General features: G+C 37.5%; 1 protein-coding gene across 2 annotated transcripts in view; it reads left to right on the forward strand.

Moving 5' to 3' along the window:
* Positions 1-15,373, forward strand: part of SMAD5 (SMAD family member 5) — a 46,130-nt gene that overhangs the window by 16,039 nt on the left and 14,718 nt on the right. Inside the window, exons 2-4 of one of the 2 annotated variants that reach the window (XM_029217683.1) lie at positions 3,672-4,225; positions 10,752-11,003; positions 14,365-14,484. In XM_029217683.1, coding sequence (XP_029073516.1) covers positions 3,823-4,225; positions 10,752-11,003; positions 14,365-14,484 — 775 coding nt within the window. In that variant the 5' untranslated portion in view covers positions 3,672-3,822. Of the gene's footprint in view, positions 1-3,537; positions 4,226-10,751; positions 11,004-14,364; positions 14,485-15,373 lie in introns of those variants that run through there. The other variant, XM_029217684.1, reaches the window with a different exon arrangement.

A 15,373-nucleotide genomic window follows, 5' to 3' on the forward strand; every position in this document is an offset into this window, starting at 1 on the left:
ATCTGGGAGAGGAGAATTCCACGGGAGGGAACATCAAGTGCAAAGGCCTTGAGGTAGAAATGACTTTGGAGCATTTGAGAAATGGAAAGCCTTCAAGTGTGGTTGCGTGCAAAGTTAGCTTGGAGAATGCTAAAAATGAGTTTGGAGGAGAAGCCAGAGGCTGGATCATGTAGGTCCTATAAAGTAATGTTAAAGAATTTGGATATTGAGTGTAATGGGAAACTGCTGGATGATCTTTGAGCAGAGAAATGACATAGTTTGATATACTCTTAAGATTACTTTTACACTGGAATTCTGTGTATTAGAAAAGAATATGGAAGCTGTTTCTATATAGGTATGGAAAGATCTTGAAGATAACATTGTTTATACATTTTTCTGTACCTTGCTTTTTTTCTTTTCAATATACCACTATTTGTGTGAAAAAAGGGTTATGATTATTTATATATCTGTATTTGTGTAAAATTTCTCTGGAAAGACATAAAAGACAATACAAGAGGGATTGCCTGTGAGAAGGGGACCTGAAGATGGGCAAAACATAGGAAGGAAGCTGACCACTGTGCACTTTACATAGCAGGAAAATATTTTAAAGTTGTTAACAGAAAGTGTGTACATCTTCAGTATTCAGCCAGCCAAATTTTCACAAAGTGACTCTCTCATAAAATCACCCAGAGCAAGATGAACTTTACCAGGATGGCAGAAATCCTCAAGCTCCCTTCCAGTCAATACCCCCACCCTTCCCTTTAAAGGGTAACCACCATCCTGAGTTCTAGTAGCATGCATGAGTTTCACCTGTTTTTTTGTACTAGCACTCTTAACTCCATTCTGTTCTATAGTAGATAATAGATTCTCTCCTATTTTATTTATTTATTTAATTTATTTGGCTGCATCGGGTCTTAGCTGTGGCACTTGGGATATTTGTTGCGGCACGTGGGATCTTTCCCTGCGGGGCACAGGCTCTCTAGTTGTGGCACATGGGCTCCAGAGCACGCAGGCTCAGTAGTTGTGGCTCACGGGCTCTAGAGCGTGTGGGCTTAGTCGCCCCACAGCATGTGGGATCTTAGTTCCCTGACCAGGGATTGAACCCGCGTCCCCTGCATTGGAAGGCGGATTCTTAACCCCTGGACCACCAGGGAAGTCCTTCTACTATTTTTATCTTAGCATTATGCCTTTGTTAAAAGGTTAAAAAAATACAGAAGCATATAGAACAAATCATGCAGGACCCCTTTCTATTTTGCTTGTCTTCCATTCCATGCCTCTCCCCAGAGGTAACTGCAATGAATAATTTAGTATGTAGCCTTTTAGTCCTTGTTTTGGGTTTATATACACAAATAACTTTCCCTTTTTTCTTGTTAGTACATAATATGGTTAGTATTTAATAGTAATGGTGATACTAGATTAGTAGTTAACATTTATTAAGCACTTTCTGGTGGTTAACTACTAATCTAGTATCTGGTCTTCAAGCTCCTCTGCTTTTGTCTCTCCGTTCTTCAACATATCATTGCTCATACATGCTCTCTCTCATACTCATGCACTACTCTGTTTCGCTTCTGTTATATTCTAGTATTACAGAATAAGGTCTCAGTCAGCCAGGCCTATCTGCTCTCTATCCTAGGAAATGCTCTCTTCATATCTGCCTATGGATTTTTTTTGCTTGTGCCCCTTTTCCTTTGAAATTTTCCTTCTCATCTCAGACAACCAAATCATGCCTTTACTTTCGGACCCAGATGGCTTATCCTATATCCTTAATGTTGCTACAACTGAAGTAAGCCTTTCTTACAGTTTGTTTAACTCATAACACTTTATACTCTGTGACCTGTTACTGAAAAACATGCTTTCATCTTTTTGTTGTATTTCTTTGGTTTAAGGTAGGCAGTTTTGCTTACCTGATGAAAATTATCCTGTGCAGCATTGGGAAAGATGTCCTGCATAGGGTTAGGCATATCCATACATACATAAGGAGTATACCTTCACTTCCCTGTACCCTTCCTCCCATGGTTCCAGCATGGCAGTCTGGATAGCCACTACTGAGCATCTGAGCACATCTGTGACTTCCCAGTGGCAGCAGGTTGAGTGGAATTTGAGTTTAGTGAAACGGGGTGTAAGTTGTTCTCTGCACTCTGTATAGTCTGGCCTTGCAAGTAGGGAGAAGTCAGTCTAATTGAAGATTGTGCAGTTCCTAGTGACAGGTGCCAAGAGGTTATGTACAGGTTTCTTGGGTGTGGTGTACAGTGTGAATAAATGCTTGCAGCTCTTAGCCCTTTTTGATCAATTAAGCACTTTTTAAAGGAGGAACCATAATGTTCCATAGCTCTACATGTAACCCTTTTCTCCTAAAGAGGAGTCAGTCAGTGCTCCTATACTTTTCCTTTTCTGGATCAGCACCTAGAACAGTGACTGGCACTTAGTAGGCTCTTACTAAGCACATATTGAAAGAATGAATCAGTTGGCTCTTAAGATGAAATTATTTGGTATATGACTTCTTTTTTTTTTTTTTTAAAGTACCATCATGGCTGTTCACAGTATATGGCGACAAGCAATCAATACACATTTGTTGAATTTAACTCTGTTTTATTTTACTTTATGTTTACCTGAGTTTTAACTGAGCACATGTATTCTTTTCTGGGAAGATGCACCCCAATCCAGAATAGGCTTGATGCTAGAATTTGCTAGTATTTGTCAAAGACAGAGCTTCAGCATTATTTGGCAATTTTAGGCATAAGAAAGAAAGCATGTTTTGTTACTGACATCCTTTTTCCAAACATTACTCCTGCTATTTCACTAGCTACTCATTGTCTGTGGTTGGCTGTGTAGTGACCACAGGGGATTGTACCACTCTTATTGGTGGAGTACCACTGCATATCGCTTCCTCTTGTCACCATCACCAAGGGCTTCTTCAGGGTGTAGAATGGTGGTCTGTCTGGAGCAGGTTCATTAACTTAACATGCTTAAAATATCAGAGAAGGCAATAGGAATTATGAAATTATAAACTATCTTTTTTGGGATTAAACTTTGAATTTATTCTCTTTAAATCTAGCATTCTTCATTTTAAAAGTAGATACCTCCCATTTTTCTGGCAGTTAAGTATGTTATAATTTAGTTGAGGGTTTGGTACATCTTATGACAACTTCTAATAAAATTTGCATCTATAATAATAATGTGACTTGAGTACTACTATGACTTTTGCCCAAATCTTACAAGTCTGTGGAACATTTTAAAGAGAATAATGACCCTAGGGAAGAGCTAGATTTCTCTTAAGACTTTTGTTCAAATCAGGATAATATCATGTTCAAAACTGACACAGCACATAACCTGGATTTCAATGAAGAAAAGTACATTAGAATCAAACCTTAGATTTGGGGGCTTCTGACCGAAAGAAATAAAGGTCTAGGGGCTGTTTTTTTTTTTTGGTGGGGGGATAATACATAGAAAGTAGAGCACCCTGCTTTGCTTTTGGTTATCATTTGGCATTGCCAGTGAATTATTTGTTCATATTATGAAGAAGGAAGTGAGTGGTCACAGGACTAAGAAAATTTCTCTTTCTAGACGTAGGTTTTTTGTTTTACTTTGTAATCCTTTTCTGCTGTTATTTAAAAGTAATATGCTTTTCAAATTATATTGATTTAAATGTACGTTAATTGCATTCATTTAAATTTTCCCCCTTTCTCTTTCAGGACTTGAACCCATGAAAGAAGCTTATGGCACTTATGAAGATACATGTCACTCCTCCCTTTTTAATTGGAACTTTTGTTTAGGACTTGTATATGACTTTTCACTTGTGATCTGACTTTGAGTTGCAGGAAGGTTTCTGAAGATTTAAATCAAATGACGTCAATGGCCAGCTTGTTTTCTTTTACTAGTCCAGCAGTAAAGCGATTGTTGGGCTGGAAGCAAGGTGATGAAGAGGAGAAATGGGCAGAAAAGGCAGTCGATGCTTTGGTGAAAAAGCTAAAAAAGAAAAAGGGTGCCATGGAGGAACTGGAGAAAGCCTTGAGCAGTCCAGGACAGCCAAGCAAATGTGTCACTATTCCCAGATCTTTAGATGGACGCCTGCAGGTTTCTCACAGAAAAGGCTTGCCCCATGTTATATATTGTCGTGTTTGGCGCTGGCCTGATTTGCAGAGTCATCACGAGCTAAAGCCATTGGATATTTGTGAATTTCCTTTTGGATCTAAGCAAAAGGAAGTTTGTATCAACCCATACCACTATAAGAGAGTGGAGAGTCCAGGTAGGTTTTAACTCCTCTGGGAAAAATTATAAAAACTTTTCTCTTTCTGATTTGCATTTGACTGAATTTAGTAATTAAGAAGGTTGTTTTAGCTTTAAGTTTCCTTCTTAAAGATTTTAATCTTGGGAGGAGTACTGGATTTTAAATTGAGCTTAATATATGGATGATACAGCTCCCAAGCGGCTTGTTCTAATTCATTGTTCGCTGTAAGCAGCCAGTCGTATATACACTCTGCCATTCCTCTATTTTATCTGAAGTCTAAGTTCCATGTGTGTACTACATCCCACTCCTTTTTGTTTATTTTTTATTTATTCCAGCATTGTATTTTCCCTCTCTGCTAGACTTTTTCTGAAAGCATACAAGCATGTCATGATACAGCCCAACTTCAAATAAAAGTTAAGAAAGAATTTCTGTCTTGACCTCAAGAATATGCCCCCGCCTTCAGTCTACCTTTTATAGTAGTCTCCATGTTTATTATCTCCACATTACTTTCTTCCTGTTCTTTCTTGATACCCCTCTAGTTAGTCTTCCTTCCCTACCATTTGACTTGTCAAATTCACTAATGACCGCCTTGTTACAGATAGAGGGGTCATTCATTCTCAGTCCTCATCTTACCTGCCCCATCAACATCATTTGATACAGTTGCTCTTTTTCCCGCCCACTCAAAACTTTTTTATATTGGCTTCTGAAACATTACACTCTCCTAGTTCTCCTACCTCACTGGCTGTTTTTGCTTAGTCTCTTTGTTGGCTGTTTTCCTGTTTTCACAGGAGTCAGTCCCTGGACTTTTTCTCCATCTATATTTTTCCTCTGTGTACTCTTATGTTATCACATGTCCTAAAACTATCTATAAGCTTATGTGCACATTTTGAACTCCAGAGTCAGCTTCTCCTGACTCTGTATCCAGTTGCCTACTTAACATCTCCATCCGAATGTCTAATAAACATCAGATTTAATATGTCTAGATAGGACTTTGGATTTGTTTTTCCCACCAAGTCTTTTATTTCCTCCAGTTTTCCCAGTTGAAGTACATGGCACTAGCATTCATGTAATTGCTCCCTAGAAGTCATCTTTTATTTCTCTCTTAGGTTCTGTGTTTGAGCTATGAGCAAATGCTGTTTGCTCTACCTTCAAAATATATCTTGAGCATATCATCTCACCATCTCTAACACCACTACTCCAGCACAGACCATCATCATCTTTCACCTTAAGTAGTCTCCTAATTGGTCTCTCTGTCTTTTTTCTTTCCCCCAACCCATTCTGTTTTCTATTATAGCATCCAGAGTGAACTTTAGAAAATATACATCAAATCATGTCAGTCCCTGCCCAAAACACTTTAAAGGTTTTCTGTCACACTTAGAACAGATTTCTACAAGGGCTTACATAACCTATCCTCAAACTTCCTCTGTTCCTTGGACTTGCCATATTCCTGCATCCAGGCTTTTTTCCAATGCTGTTTCCTCTACTTAGAGTACTCTCCCCCCAGGATCTTTTCGTGTCACATTTTCTCATTTCATTTTGTCCTTGCTCAAATGCCCCCATCACTACTTGACTCTATTAGGTATTTATTTTTTTTATTGACTGATGTGAGAAGTACCTTCCTCTGGCTCATTCTGTGCTGCATTCCCAGTGCCTAGAATAGTATTATTAACTTGAACTTAGTAGGGAGTGCCCAGTAAATATTTTTTTGTATTGAATGAATTATATAAGCTGAGATACTAGCTGGGTACATTAGTTATCTATTGCTGCATAACAAAGTACCAGAAGGTAAGTGGCTTAATACATGTTAATTATCTCACAGTTTCTGTCAGTCAGGAGTCCAGGCATGGCTTAACTGGGTCCTTTGCAAGGCTGTACTCTAGGTATTGGTCAGGGCTTGGGTCTTACCGGAGGCTCACCTGAGAAAGGATCTCCTTCCCAGCTCATGTGATTATTATCAGGATTCAGTTCCTTGCAGGCTGTTGGACTCTGTCTGGTTGTTGACTGGAGGCTGCCTTCATTTGCTTGCCATGGGACCTTCTTCATAAGTAGCTCACATTCATGGCCACTTACTTCTTCAAAGCCAGTAAGAAAGTGTCTTCTTGCTAGAAGGAACATTGTATTCTTGTGGAATGTTATCGCGTACATCCTGTCACTTTTGCCATATGCTATCGGTTAGAAGCAAGTCACAGATAATATACTCAGAGGGAGGGGGATTACTCCAGCGGTAAATACCCAGAGGCAGGAATCGTGGTAGCCACCTTAGTCTGCGGGCCTCGCTGGATTTCACTGAAGATAATATAAGAGTCCAGTATGGTAAAAAAGCTATAAAAATAACATTGATTGTGGAGACTAGCAAAAAAAAAAAAAATAGTAGTAATGGTCCTGTCAGGGAAAGTTCATTTTAAGGGCTTTAGAGCTGCCAGGTGGTATTTGAGGTGATTCTCAATTTCTTGTTGAATCCAAGGAGAGCTGTAGCCTGAGGAGTTGATGAGGAAAGGAAGATGTGAGGATTTAATAGAGAAGTGTAGTTTGAAAAATTCCCAGGCTTGATATTTGCTAGAAGTTGTTGGAAAGAAAGTCAAGGAATTTAGTGTATTCCCCCACAGCTAGGGTGTGTCCAGTAATCAGTCAATAGAAATGTCTTATTTTTGTAATATGTTTTTCTCAGCTGTGATTCATTCTGTAGAAAAGACTGGGGCTTAGGCCTGGTATGCTTAAGCAAGTTAAGCAGCTGTGGCACAGGATGGATCACTTTATAGTACCAGTATTAATAAAGTCATAATAATAGTAACAGTAATAGTAATAGTAATGAACATTTATTGAGCACTTAAGGACGAGACACTTTCCTAATACTATGAGGTTATTCCTTCATAGGGTTAGAAAATGGTACTAACATTTTACAGCACTCTAAGTTTACCCGTAAGTTTACAGATAGGGAAACCAAAACTTAATAGGGAAGTACCTTATATAAGATCACATAGTTACTTATAGGGAAGTAACTTATATAAGATCACATACAGTGGAGCCAGAAAGTATTGCAGAATGGTAAAAAAAAAAAAAAAAAAGGATGGAAAATAGTTGGAAAGTGATAAAAGAAAAATAGAGGGCCAACCCAGGTGATCCAGTGTTTAATAGGCAGTATTGTCTACTGGTTAAGACTATGTTCTGGAACCAGACTTTCTGGATTTGAATCCTGACTTTACCAGTGCTATCAGTGTGACCACAGGCAAATTAATTAACCTTTCTGTGACTTTGTTTCCTCATCTGTAAAGTGGGGATAATAATATGTACTTCAGGTTAGTTATGAGAATTAGATGAGTTAATGCATGAAAAGTGCTTAGATAAAACATTAACTAGCTCAGAATAAGTTTCAAATTAAATATTCCAATAAAATAATACATTCTAGAAATCAAGCATTGGAGAAAATGGGAAAGAGAAAATTATCAAAGAAATCATACTAGAACAGTTCCCAGAACTGAAAATCGAAAGGGCCCAGTGACTGAGTAACCAGAACAAGGGGCAGAAAAAAGACCCACACATGAAATTTTAGCATATCATGGATAAAAAGAAGATTTTGAAAGCTCTCAGAGAGAAAAGTCAGGGCACATAGAAAAGACTGGGAATGAGAATACTGGATTTCTCAATGCAGTTTTAGATTCTAGAAGAAAATGAAGCAGTGCCCCCCAAATTCAGAGATAAAAAGTTATCTATTCTGGAATCTGTCTGCAGATAAACATACGACAAGGTATTTTCATATAGGCCAGGGCTCAAAATTTCTCTCCCTTACATCCTTCCGTAGGAAGCTCATAGAGAATGAGGTCCAGGAAATGAGATCCAACAGGAGAGAAGAGAAGGGGAAGTCCAAGGACCTCAGATTTGTAGGAGACTTAAGTAGCAGCCAGTCTAGTTTATAGCAAAGAATGGGGGATCAGGGGAGAAAATGGAATCAATAGATTATTTGTATATTTGTGGGATCTGGAAAATAATATTGATGGGAATTTGATAGATCTGTTGGACGTCTGGAAATTAGTGGTACAGACTTGAGGTTAAGCAAATGAAGGACCAAGGCAATAATTAATAAAAACATTGTTCAAGGAAAAATATAATCATAATATATACTTGTATTTATTATTTATACATAATAAGTACAATTCAGCAGTGAATTGTATTTATATAATTTGTATAACATATATAAACCCTGGATATTGATTTAACCAAAATTTTTTATGTGACTTTATTGTGGCGAAGGGGAAGCGGAGTGGGATAGAATGGTTTAAGAAAGCTACTTCATTTGCCATAAAAGCAAGTCTACGAATAATGTCTTGAACAACCAGTAACAACAGTATAAGCATGTTACTTAGTAGTGCACAAAGTGAATGTTAGAAGAAATGACTAAGAGTTTAACTTTGTTGTCTCTGGAAGCAGTATGGGAGGAGCCTTAGAAATTGTTCTTTTTGTTTATAATCTCATGTAGCATCTATTTTTTGAAACTATCCATGTATTATTTTTGAATGAAAATAAAACAATTTCTAAAAAAATGATGTGTATAGATAATATACAAGTAAGAGAGAAATCAGTGATTTTAGTTCTGCCTCAAAAAAAAAAAAAGTAAAGAAATCCTTACTGGATTGAACTCCTAAGTAGTTATTTCACTAAGTCTTTCAGATTACTAGCCAGCTACACATAGACATTCTTACTGTCTCATGCCCTACTGTCCAGTGGCATCTGTCCCATCATTTTGTAAGGGGAACAGCAGTTAGTAATACACTGTAGAACAAAGCGATTGTAATCAGATGTTAACTACATAATCACGACACTAATTCAGTAAAATGAAAAGTGATGAAAAAACAGTACAAATTACAGAGCTTCTGATTCCTCAGGTTCATTCTTACTTCAGGGAGGGGAAGTGTGACCCAGTTAACTTAAAAACAGATTGATTTTGTTGCTGCTGACTGATGTCAGAGTCAAAGTGAGATTTTCAGAAGTGAAATTACACTGACAAATATAGGAAAGTTATAAAAGAGATGAAATAGTACCGTAAGAGTTTAGAGAAATCAGGTTTGTTTCAATTTCCTGTAGGGAAAGGTGATCGGATATTTGTATGTGGTTGACACTTGGGTCTTTAGAGAAATTGAATATGTGAATAAAGTGAATGTGCTAAGAAAAAGTGTATCTCTTAAGATGTTTAGGCTTTCTTGTATATATTTCCATTATGGTCGTGTTTAGAAAAATTATTTTGAATGGAAGACCTCTACCTAGGAATTGTTACTGTTTTCAGTTGGGAAAACTTTACTGAAGAACATAAAATGCAAGATCTCTCAAAGAAAGAAAGATAAAATGTCCAGAATTGGAAACATGGAGGCTTTCAGGGCATGTGCATAGCTGATCTCAACTTTAGTCTTACCTCCCAGTTCAGTGCTTAGGCCACCTGACTGTTCTTTCTTATCTTTATCCATCTCCTCCTTTACATTCTTTACACTCTCCACCCCTAGCACTTCCCTGTGAAATGCTTCCAGGTCTTTAAGGTCCAATCAGATGTTCTCTTTTCCATGGTATTTTGTTTGATTCCTTGCTAGCTGGGAATACTCACCTCTGTTCAACTCTCAGTGCATTAAATTCTCTGTATTATGGTTGTTTTTAATCTATTTTTTAATTAAAAAAATTTTTAAGTTATATTAATCCATTATTTTATTTCAAATTAATATTAGCTTCTTATTTCATTAAAAGCATCCACAGTCTTGAATGGTAAAGAGCAAACATGCAAAGCAGTAATGTCATGGAAATAGCTACCTTGGTTGCAAACTAAGGGGTGATACTTTTGTGCACATGGTTTAGGATGTGTTCCCTGTTGCATGTAGACAAAGCAAGACCAACAGCAGTAACATCTAAGGAGATGATGACATATTTACCTTTTTTTTTTTTTTGCGGTATGTGGGCCTCTTACTGTTGTGGCCTCTCCTGTTGTGGAGCACAGGCTCCGGACGCGCAGGCTCAGCAGCCATGGCTCACGGGCCTAGCCGCTCCGCGGCATGTGGGATCTTCCCAGACCAGGGCACGAACCCGTGTCCCCTGCATTGGCAGGCGGACTCTCAACCACTGCACCACCAGGGAAGCCCCCTTTTTTTTTTATAGGTATAGTTGATGTACAGTATTATATAAGTTTCAGGTGTACAACATGGTGATTCACAATTTTTACAGGTTATTCTCCAATTATAGTTTTTATAAAATATTGGCTATATTCCCTGTGTTGTAATTATGGTTGTTCTTAAATGTGCTTGATCTCTTATAGAATAGGAGTGATATCTTCTCTGCTTTGGATGTTCTGTCTTCTAGAGTATTTTATATAGGCTGAGTGCTTAGAGAATTTTTGGTTTAGTTATTTTGTAAATATAGATTCAAGGTTCTACAAAGCAGCCCTTCCTAAAAATAAATTGTTTTAATAGGTTTACAGTCTTCCCTGAATCCTTTCTGTCTTTCCCTTCATGTGTATGAGGTATTTGTTTTAGTCGTTGCTAACAGATGACTTTTGATTTTTGTCTTTCAGTCTTACCTCCAGTATTAGTGCCTCGTCATAATGAATTCAACCCACAACACAGCCTTCTGGTTCAGTTTAGAAACTTAAGCCACAATGAACCTCACATGCCACAAAATGCAACGTTTCCAGATTCTTTCCATCAGCCCAACAACACTCCTTTTCCCTTATCTCCAAATAGTCCCTACCCTCCTTCCCCTGCTAGCAGCACATATCCCAACTCCCCAGCAAGTTCTGGACCAGGAAGTCCATTTCAGCTCCCAGGTAAGAATTTATTTTATTGATACAAAAAAATAATTCCTAAGAGTTAGCAGTTGTTTTAATACTGCTGATCCTCTGGGTGAACTGTTAATATGCCAAGAGCCAACTATTTGTGACTATTCTTTGGTAGTTGTTTGATTTCCAGAAGAGTTTGGGATTTTATTTTGCCAAGTGCCATAAGTTTAAAAAAATGTAAGTAGACATATTTTTCACAAAATACAGAAACAATCCTGAAATTTGTATAGAACCATAAAAGACCCCGAATAGCCAAAGCAGTTTTCAGAAAGAAGGACAAAGCAGAAGGCATCACACTCCCTGATTTCAAACTGTATTACAAAGCTATAATAATCAAAATAATGGCATAAAAACAGACACATAGATCACTGGAACAGAATAGAGAGTCGAGAAATAAACTCATGCAAAAATGGTCAATTATTGGGTGGGCCAAAAGGTTTGTTCAGTTTTTTCCATAAGATGGCTCTAGTAGCACTTAGTTGTCTTTAACTTCGGTTGGAACAGTTTTGGTAGATTGTATTTGACAGCCGTCATATCAGCGTGCATTTAAAAAAAGACTTATCAAAATTGGTCAATTTGTGTTCAGTCATTTTAATATTGAAGATGGAAGGAAAAAAGCAACATTTTCAGCATATTATGCTTTATTATTTCGAGATAGGTAGAAGTGCAACTGCAACGTGTTGGAAGTAACAAGTGTTGGTGAGGATCTGGAGATATGGGAACTCTTGTGCACTGTTGGTGGGAATGTAAATTAGTACAGCCACTTTTGAAAACAGTATGGAGTTTCCTCAAAAAATCAAAAATAGAACTACCATGTGATTCTGCAGTTCTACTTCTGGATATTTATCCAAAGAAAACAAAAACACTAACTCAGAAAGATATCTACCCCCCGCCCCATGTTCGTTGCAGCATTATTTACAGTAGACATGATTTGGAAGCAACCTAAGTGTTCACTGATAGATGAATGGATAAAGAAGATATGATAACACACATACACACATACACATGCAGTGGAATATTATCCAGCCATAAAAAAAGAATGAAATCTTGCCACTTGTGACAACATGGATGAACCTTGACAGCATTATGCTAGATGAAATAAGACTGAGAAAGACAAATACTATATGGTCTCTCTCAAATAAGATATGTGGAATCTTAAAAAATAAATAAGAAACTAAGCTCACAGATACAGAGGACAGATTGGTGGTTGCCAGAGGTGGTGGGGGAAGTGGATGAACTGTTTTTATTTTTTTTAGTTTAAATAAATTGAATTTTTTAAAACAAACACAATTTGGGGGAGATCAGAGATTACCCTTTAAGAATAATGACAATAAAATAAGATAGAATTTAAAAATTGCACTCCCTCCTCCCAACCCACCTTCCCTCTCTCATTGCTTGATCTTTCTGTATAGCATGTATTACAATCCAGTATAGTATATATTGTCTTTATTTACAGTCTGCCTTTCCCCAGCCTCCCCTGTCTTGACTGTAAACTCCATGAAAACAGGGATTTTATAGCATCTTTTGTTTATTGCTACATACCCACTACCTATATCAGAATCTAGTATGCAGTAGATCCTCAATAAATATTTGTTAAATGAATAGACAAAATTATAGCAACACATAAATACATTTACTGCTAACTATAGATATACCCATGTGTCAAGTGGTTGCCAGTGCAGCTTGAGAGATTGAAGCCAAATGGTGTTAATTTGAAAGGTTTCATAGAGAGGAGTCCTATATACAGTAAAGGCAGCGTGTAGTAAAAGCTTATCAAAAACATAAAGACAAAATGACTGATGAATGTGAAGTAAAGTAGCTAATCTGGAAACAAAATGTTGTTAGATGTCAGTTGACCATTTATTGGACCAAATTACTAAATCCATATATACCATCAGGCATTAAAATTAAGTTCTACCAAAACAACAGCAGCAACAAAGGAAGTAGCTATATTTGACGTAAAGTTAAATATTTTCGTATAATTTATAATACCAAGTACCATTTATCTGGTGCCTTTTATGTAACTAATACTGTGATGAGAGATACCACATTAAATTTAATCTTCAGAACAACCAAGTGAGATAGATTTTTTTTGTTTTATGGATGGAAAACGAAACTGGTATTAACCCCAAGAGCTTAAATACCTTGCGTAAGGTCGCACAGCTAGTAAGTGGGGTTCAGGCCCAGGTTTCTCTGACTCTAAAGTGTGTGCTTTTTTAACTTTGCTAAAAAAGTTAAAATCATTTTGTACTTCGGTAGGTTAAAATGAACCCCAGTTATCTTTAATTAGGTAACTGATGCACCGATTTGCCTGAAGAAGGATCATAAGTGGATTTTTAAAGTTGCTAAATTTTGTTATTGGCATGCCTGTCTTATGTGAGTAAATCGTGAGGTCACTGTGTCAAGAAATATTGGGATGCCTACTGTTGTAAGTAGGGTCATATGTAAATATATACTTTGTAGTTTCTTTACTGCAGTGAAGTAGCAATTGATGAAGTTGTATTTTGTTGTGTTGTGTTTCTTTGAAGAGTATTTCAGTTCCAACTGTTTAACTTGCTGTTAGGTGTCTGTTCAAAAACTAATTTTCATCCTTTGTCCTAGATTCAGTGCTGACTGTAGCTCTGTCTCAAAATACATCTTATACAAACGTTGAGGTGAAAAACAAGTTATATTCAGTATTTACAGTATGAGACAAATAAGTATAGCTGTAGCTTTTATAAAGGTTTTCAACCACAAATGTTGGAACTCAAAAGATATTCTAGTTAACTTTCAGTTTCCTACGAGCCACTTAATAGGATTTAGCCATTTAATAGGACAGAGCAACCATTTTAAGACATTGCAGAAGAATTAGACAGCTGCTGTTAGTGTTGGCAAATTTTGAAAGAGCATGGTTTTATTTTCCAGTTTTAAATAACCATACAGTATGTGATGGTCTTGATAATTCAGAAATGTCTCTGTAGATATCTATCTAAACAAGGATAATCTGTGGCCTTCAGATTGACCTGCAGTAGTTGCAGTTTCTCTGAGCATATGATTCTAAGCAAATGGAGGCAAAATTCTTGACCCTGAATTCTATTTTAGTGAATTTTAGCACTGATCTTACTATCCTGGATTGGAACAAATTCATGTGGACCTGCAGTAGGTTTCTGGTAGCTAATGGGTGTGCTGTCTTTTCTCCTTTTCCCTTGCCCTAAGGTAGCATCCTACATTTTTGTGTGTCTCTGATGTTTAGTAATGAATCCTGCTGGTAATCTTAAGAATTTACAGATGCGTTTAGATTAACTTTGAGCAGGATGAAGATTTTAACTATTCTTTTGCGACTTAACTTGTCTCATTTTCTTCCTCTTAGCTGATACTCCTCCTCCTGCATATATGCCACCAGATGATCAGATGGGTCAAGATAATTCCCAGCCCATGGATACAAGCAATAATTTGATTCCTCAGATTATGCCCAGTATATCCAGCAGAGGTAAGAGAAATACAATACTTTGTTGTTGCTCTTTTTTTTTTTAACTTCTTAGCCACTTTTAACAACCAGTTTTATTGAGGTGCAGTAATTTATTTTTTAAATTTATTTTTTATACAGCAGGTTCTTATAAGTTATCTATTTTATACATATTACTGTATACATCTCAATCCCAGTCTCCCAGTTCATCCCACCACCCCCCACACACACACCCCCGCTGCTTTCCTCCCTTGGTGTCCATACGTTTGTTCTCTACATCTGTGTCTCAATTTCTGCCCTGCAAACTGGTTCATCTGTACCATTTTTCTAGGTTTTACATACATGCGATAATATACGATATTTGTTTTTCTCTTTCTACTTACTTCAGTCTGTATGACAGTCTCTAGATCCATCCACGTCTCTACAAATTACCCAATTTCGTTCCTTTTCATGGCTGAGCAATATTCCATTGTATATATGTACCACCTCTTCTTTATCCATTCGTCTGTCGATGGGGATTTAGGTGGCTTCCATGACCTGGCTGTTGTAAATAGTGCTGCATTGAACATTGGGGTTCATGTGTCTTTTTTTTTTTTTTGCGGTACGCGGGCCTGTCACTGTTGTGGCCTCTCCAATTGTGGAGCACAGGCTCAGCGGCCATGGCTCATGGGCCCAGCTGCTCCGTGGCATGTGGGATCTTCCCGGACCAGGGCACGAACCCGTGTCCCCTGCATCGGCAGGTGGACTCTCAACCACTGCGCCACCAGGGAAGCACTCATGTGTCTTTTTGAATTATGGTTTTCTGTGGGTATATGCCCAGTAATGGGATTGCTGCGTCATATGGTAGTTCTATTTTTACTTTTTTAAGGAACCTCCATACTGTTCTCCATAGTGGCTGTACCAATTTATATTC

This window comes from Monodon monoceros, unplaced genomic scaffold (assembly GCF_005190385.1).
Source record: "Monodon monoceros isolate NGI ecotype Baffin Bay Population unplaced genomic scaffold, NGI_Narwhal_1 Super_Scaffold_12, whole genome shotgun sequence".
Taxonomy (NCBI): Eukaryota; Metazoa; Chordata; class Mammalia; order Artiodactyla; family Monodontidae; genus Monodon; species Monodon monoceros.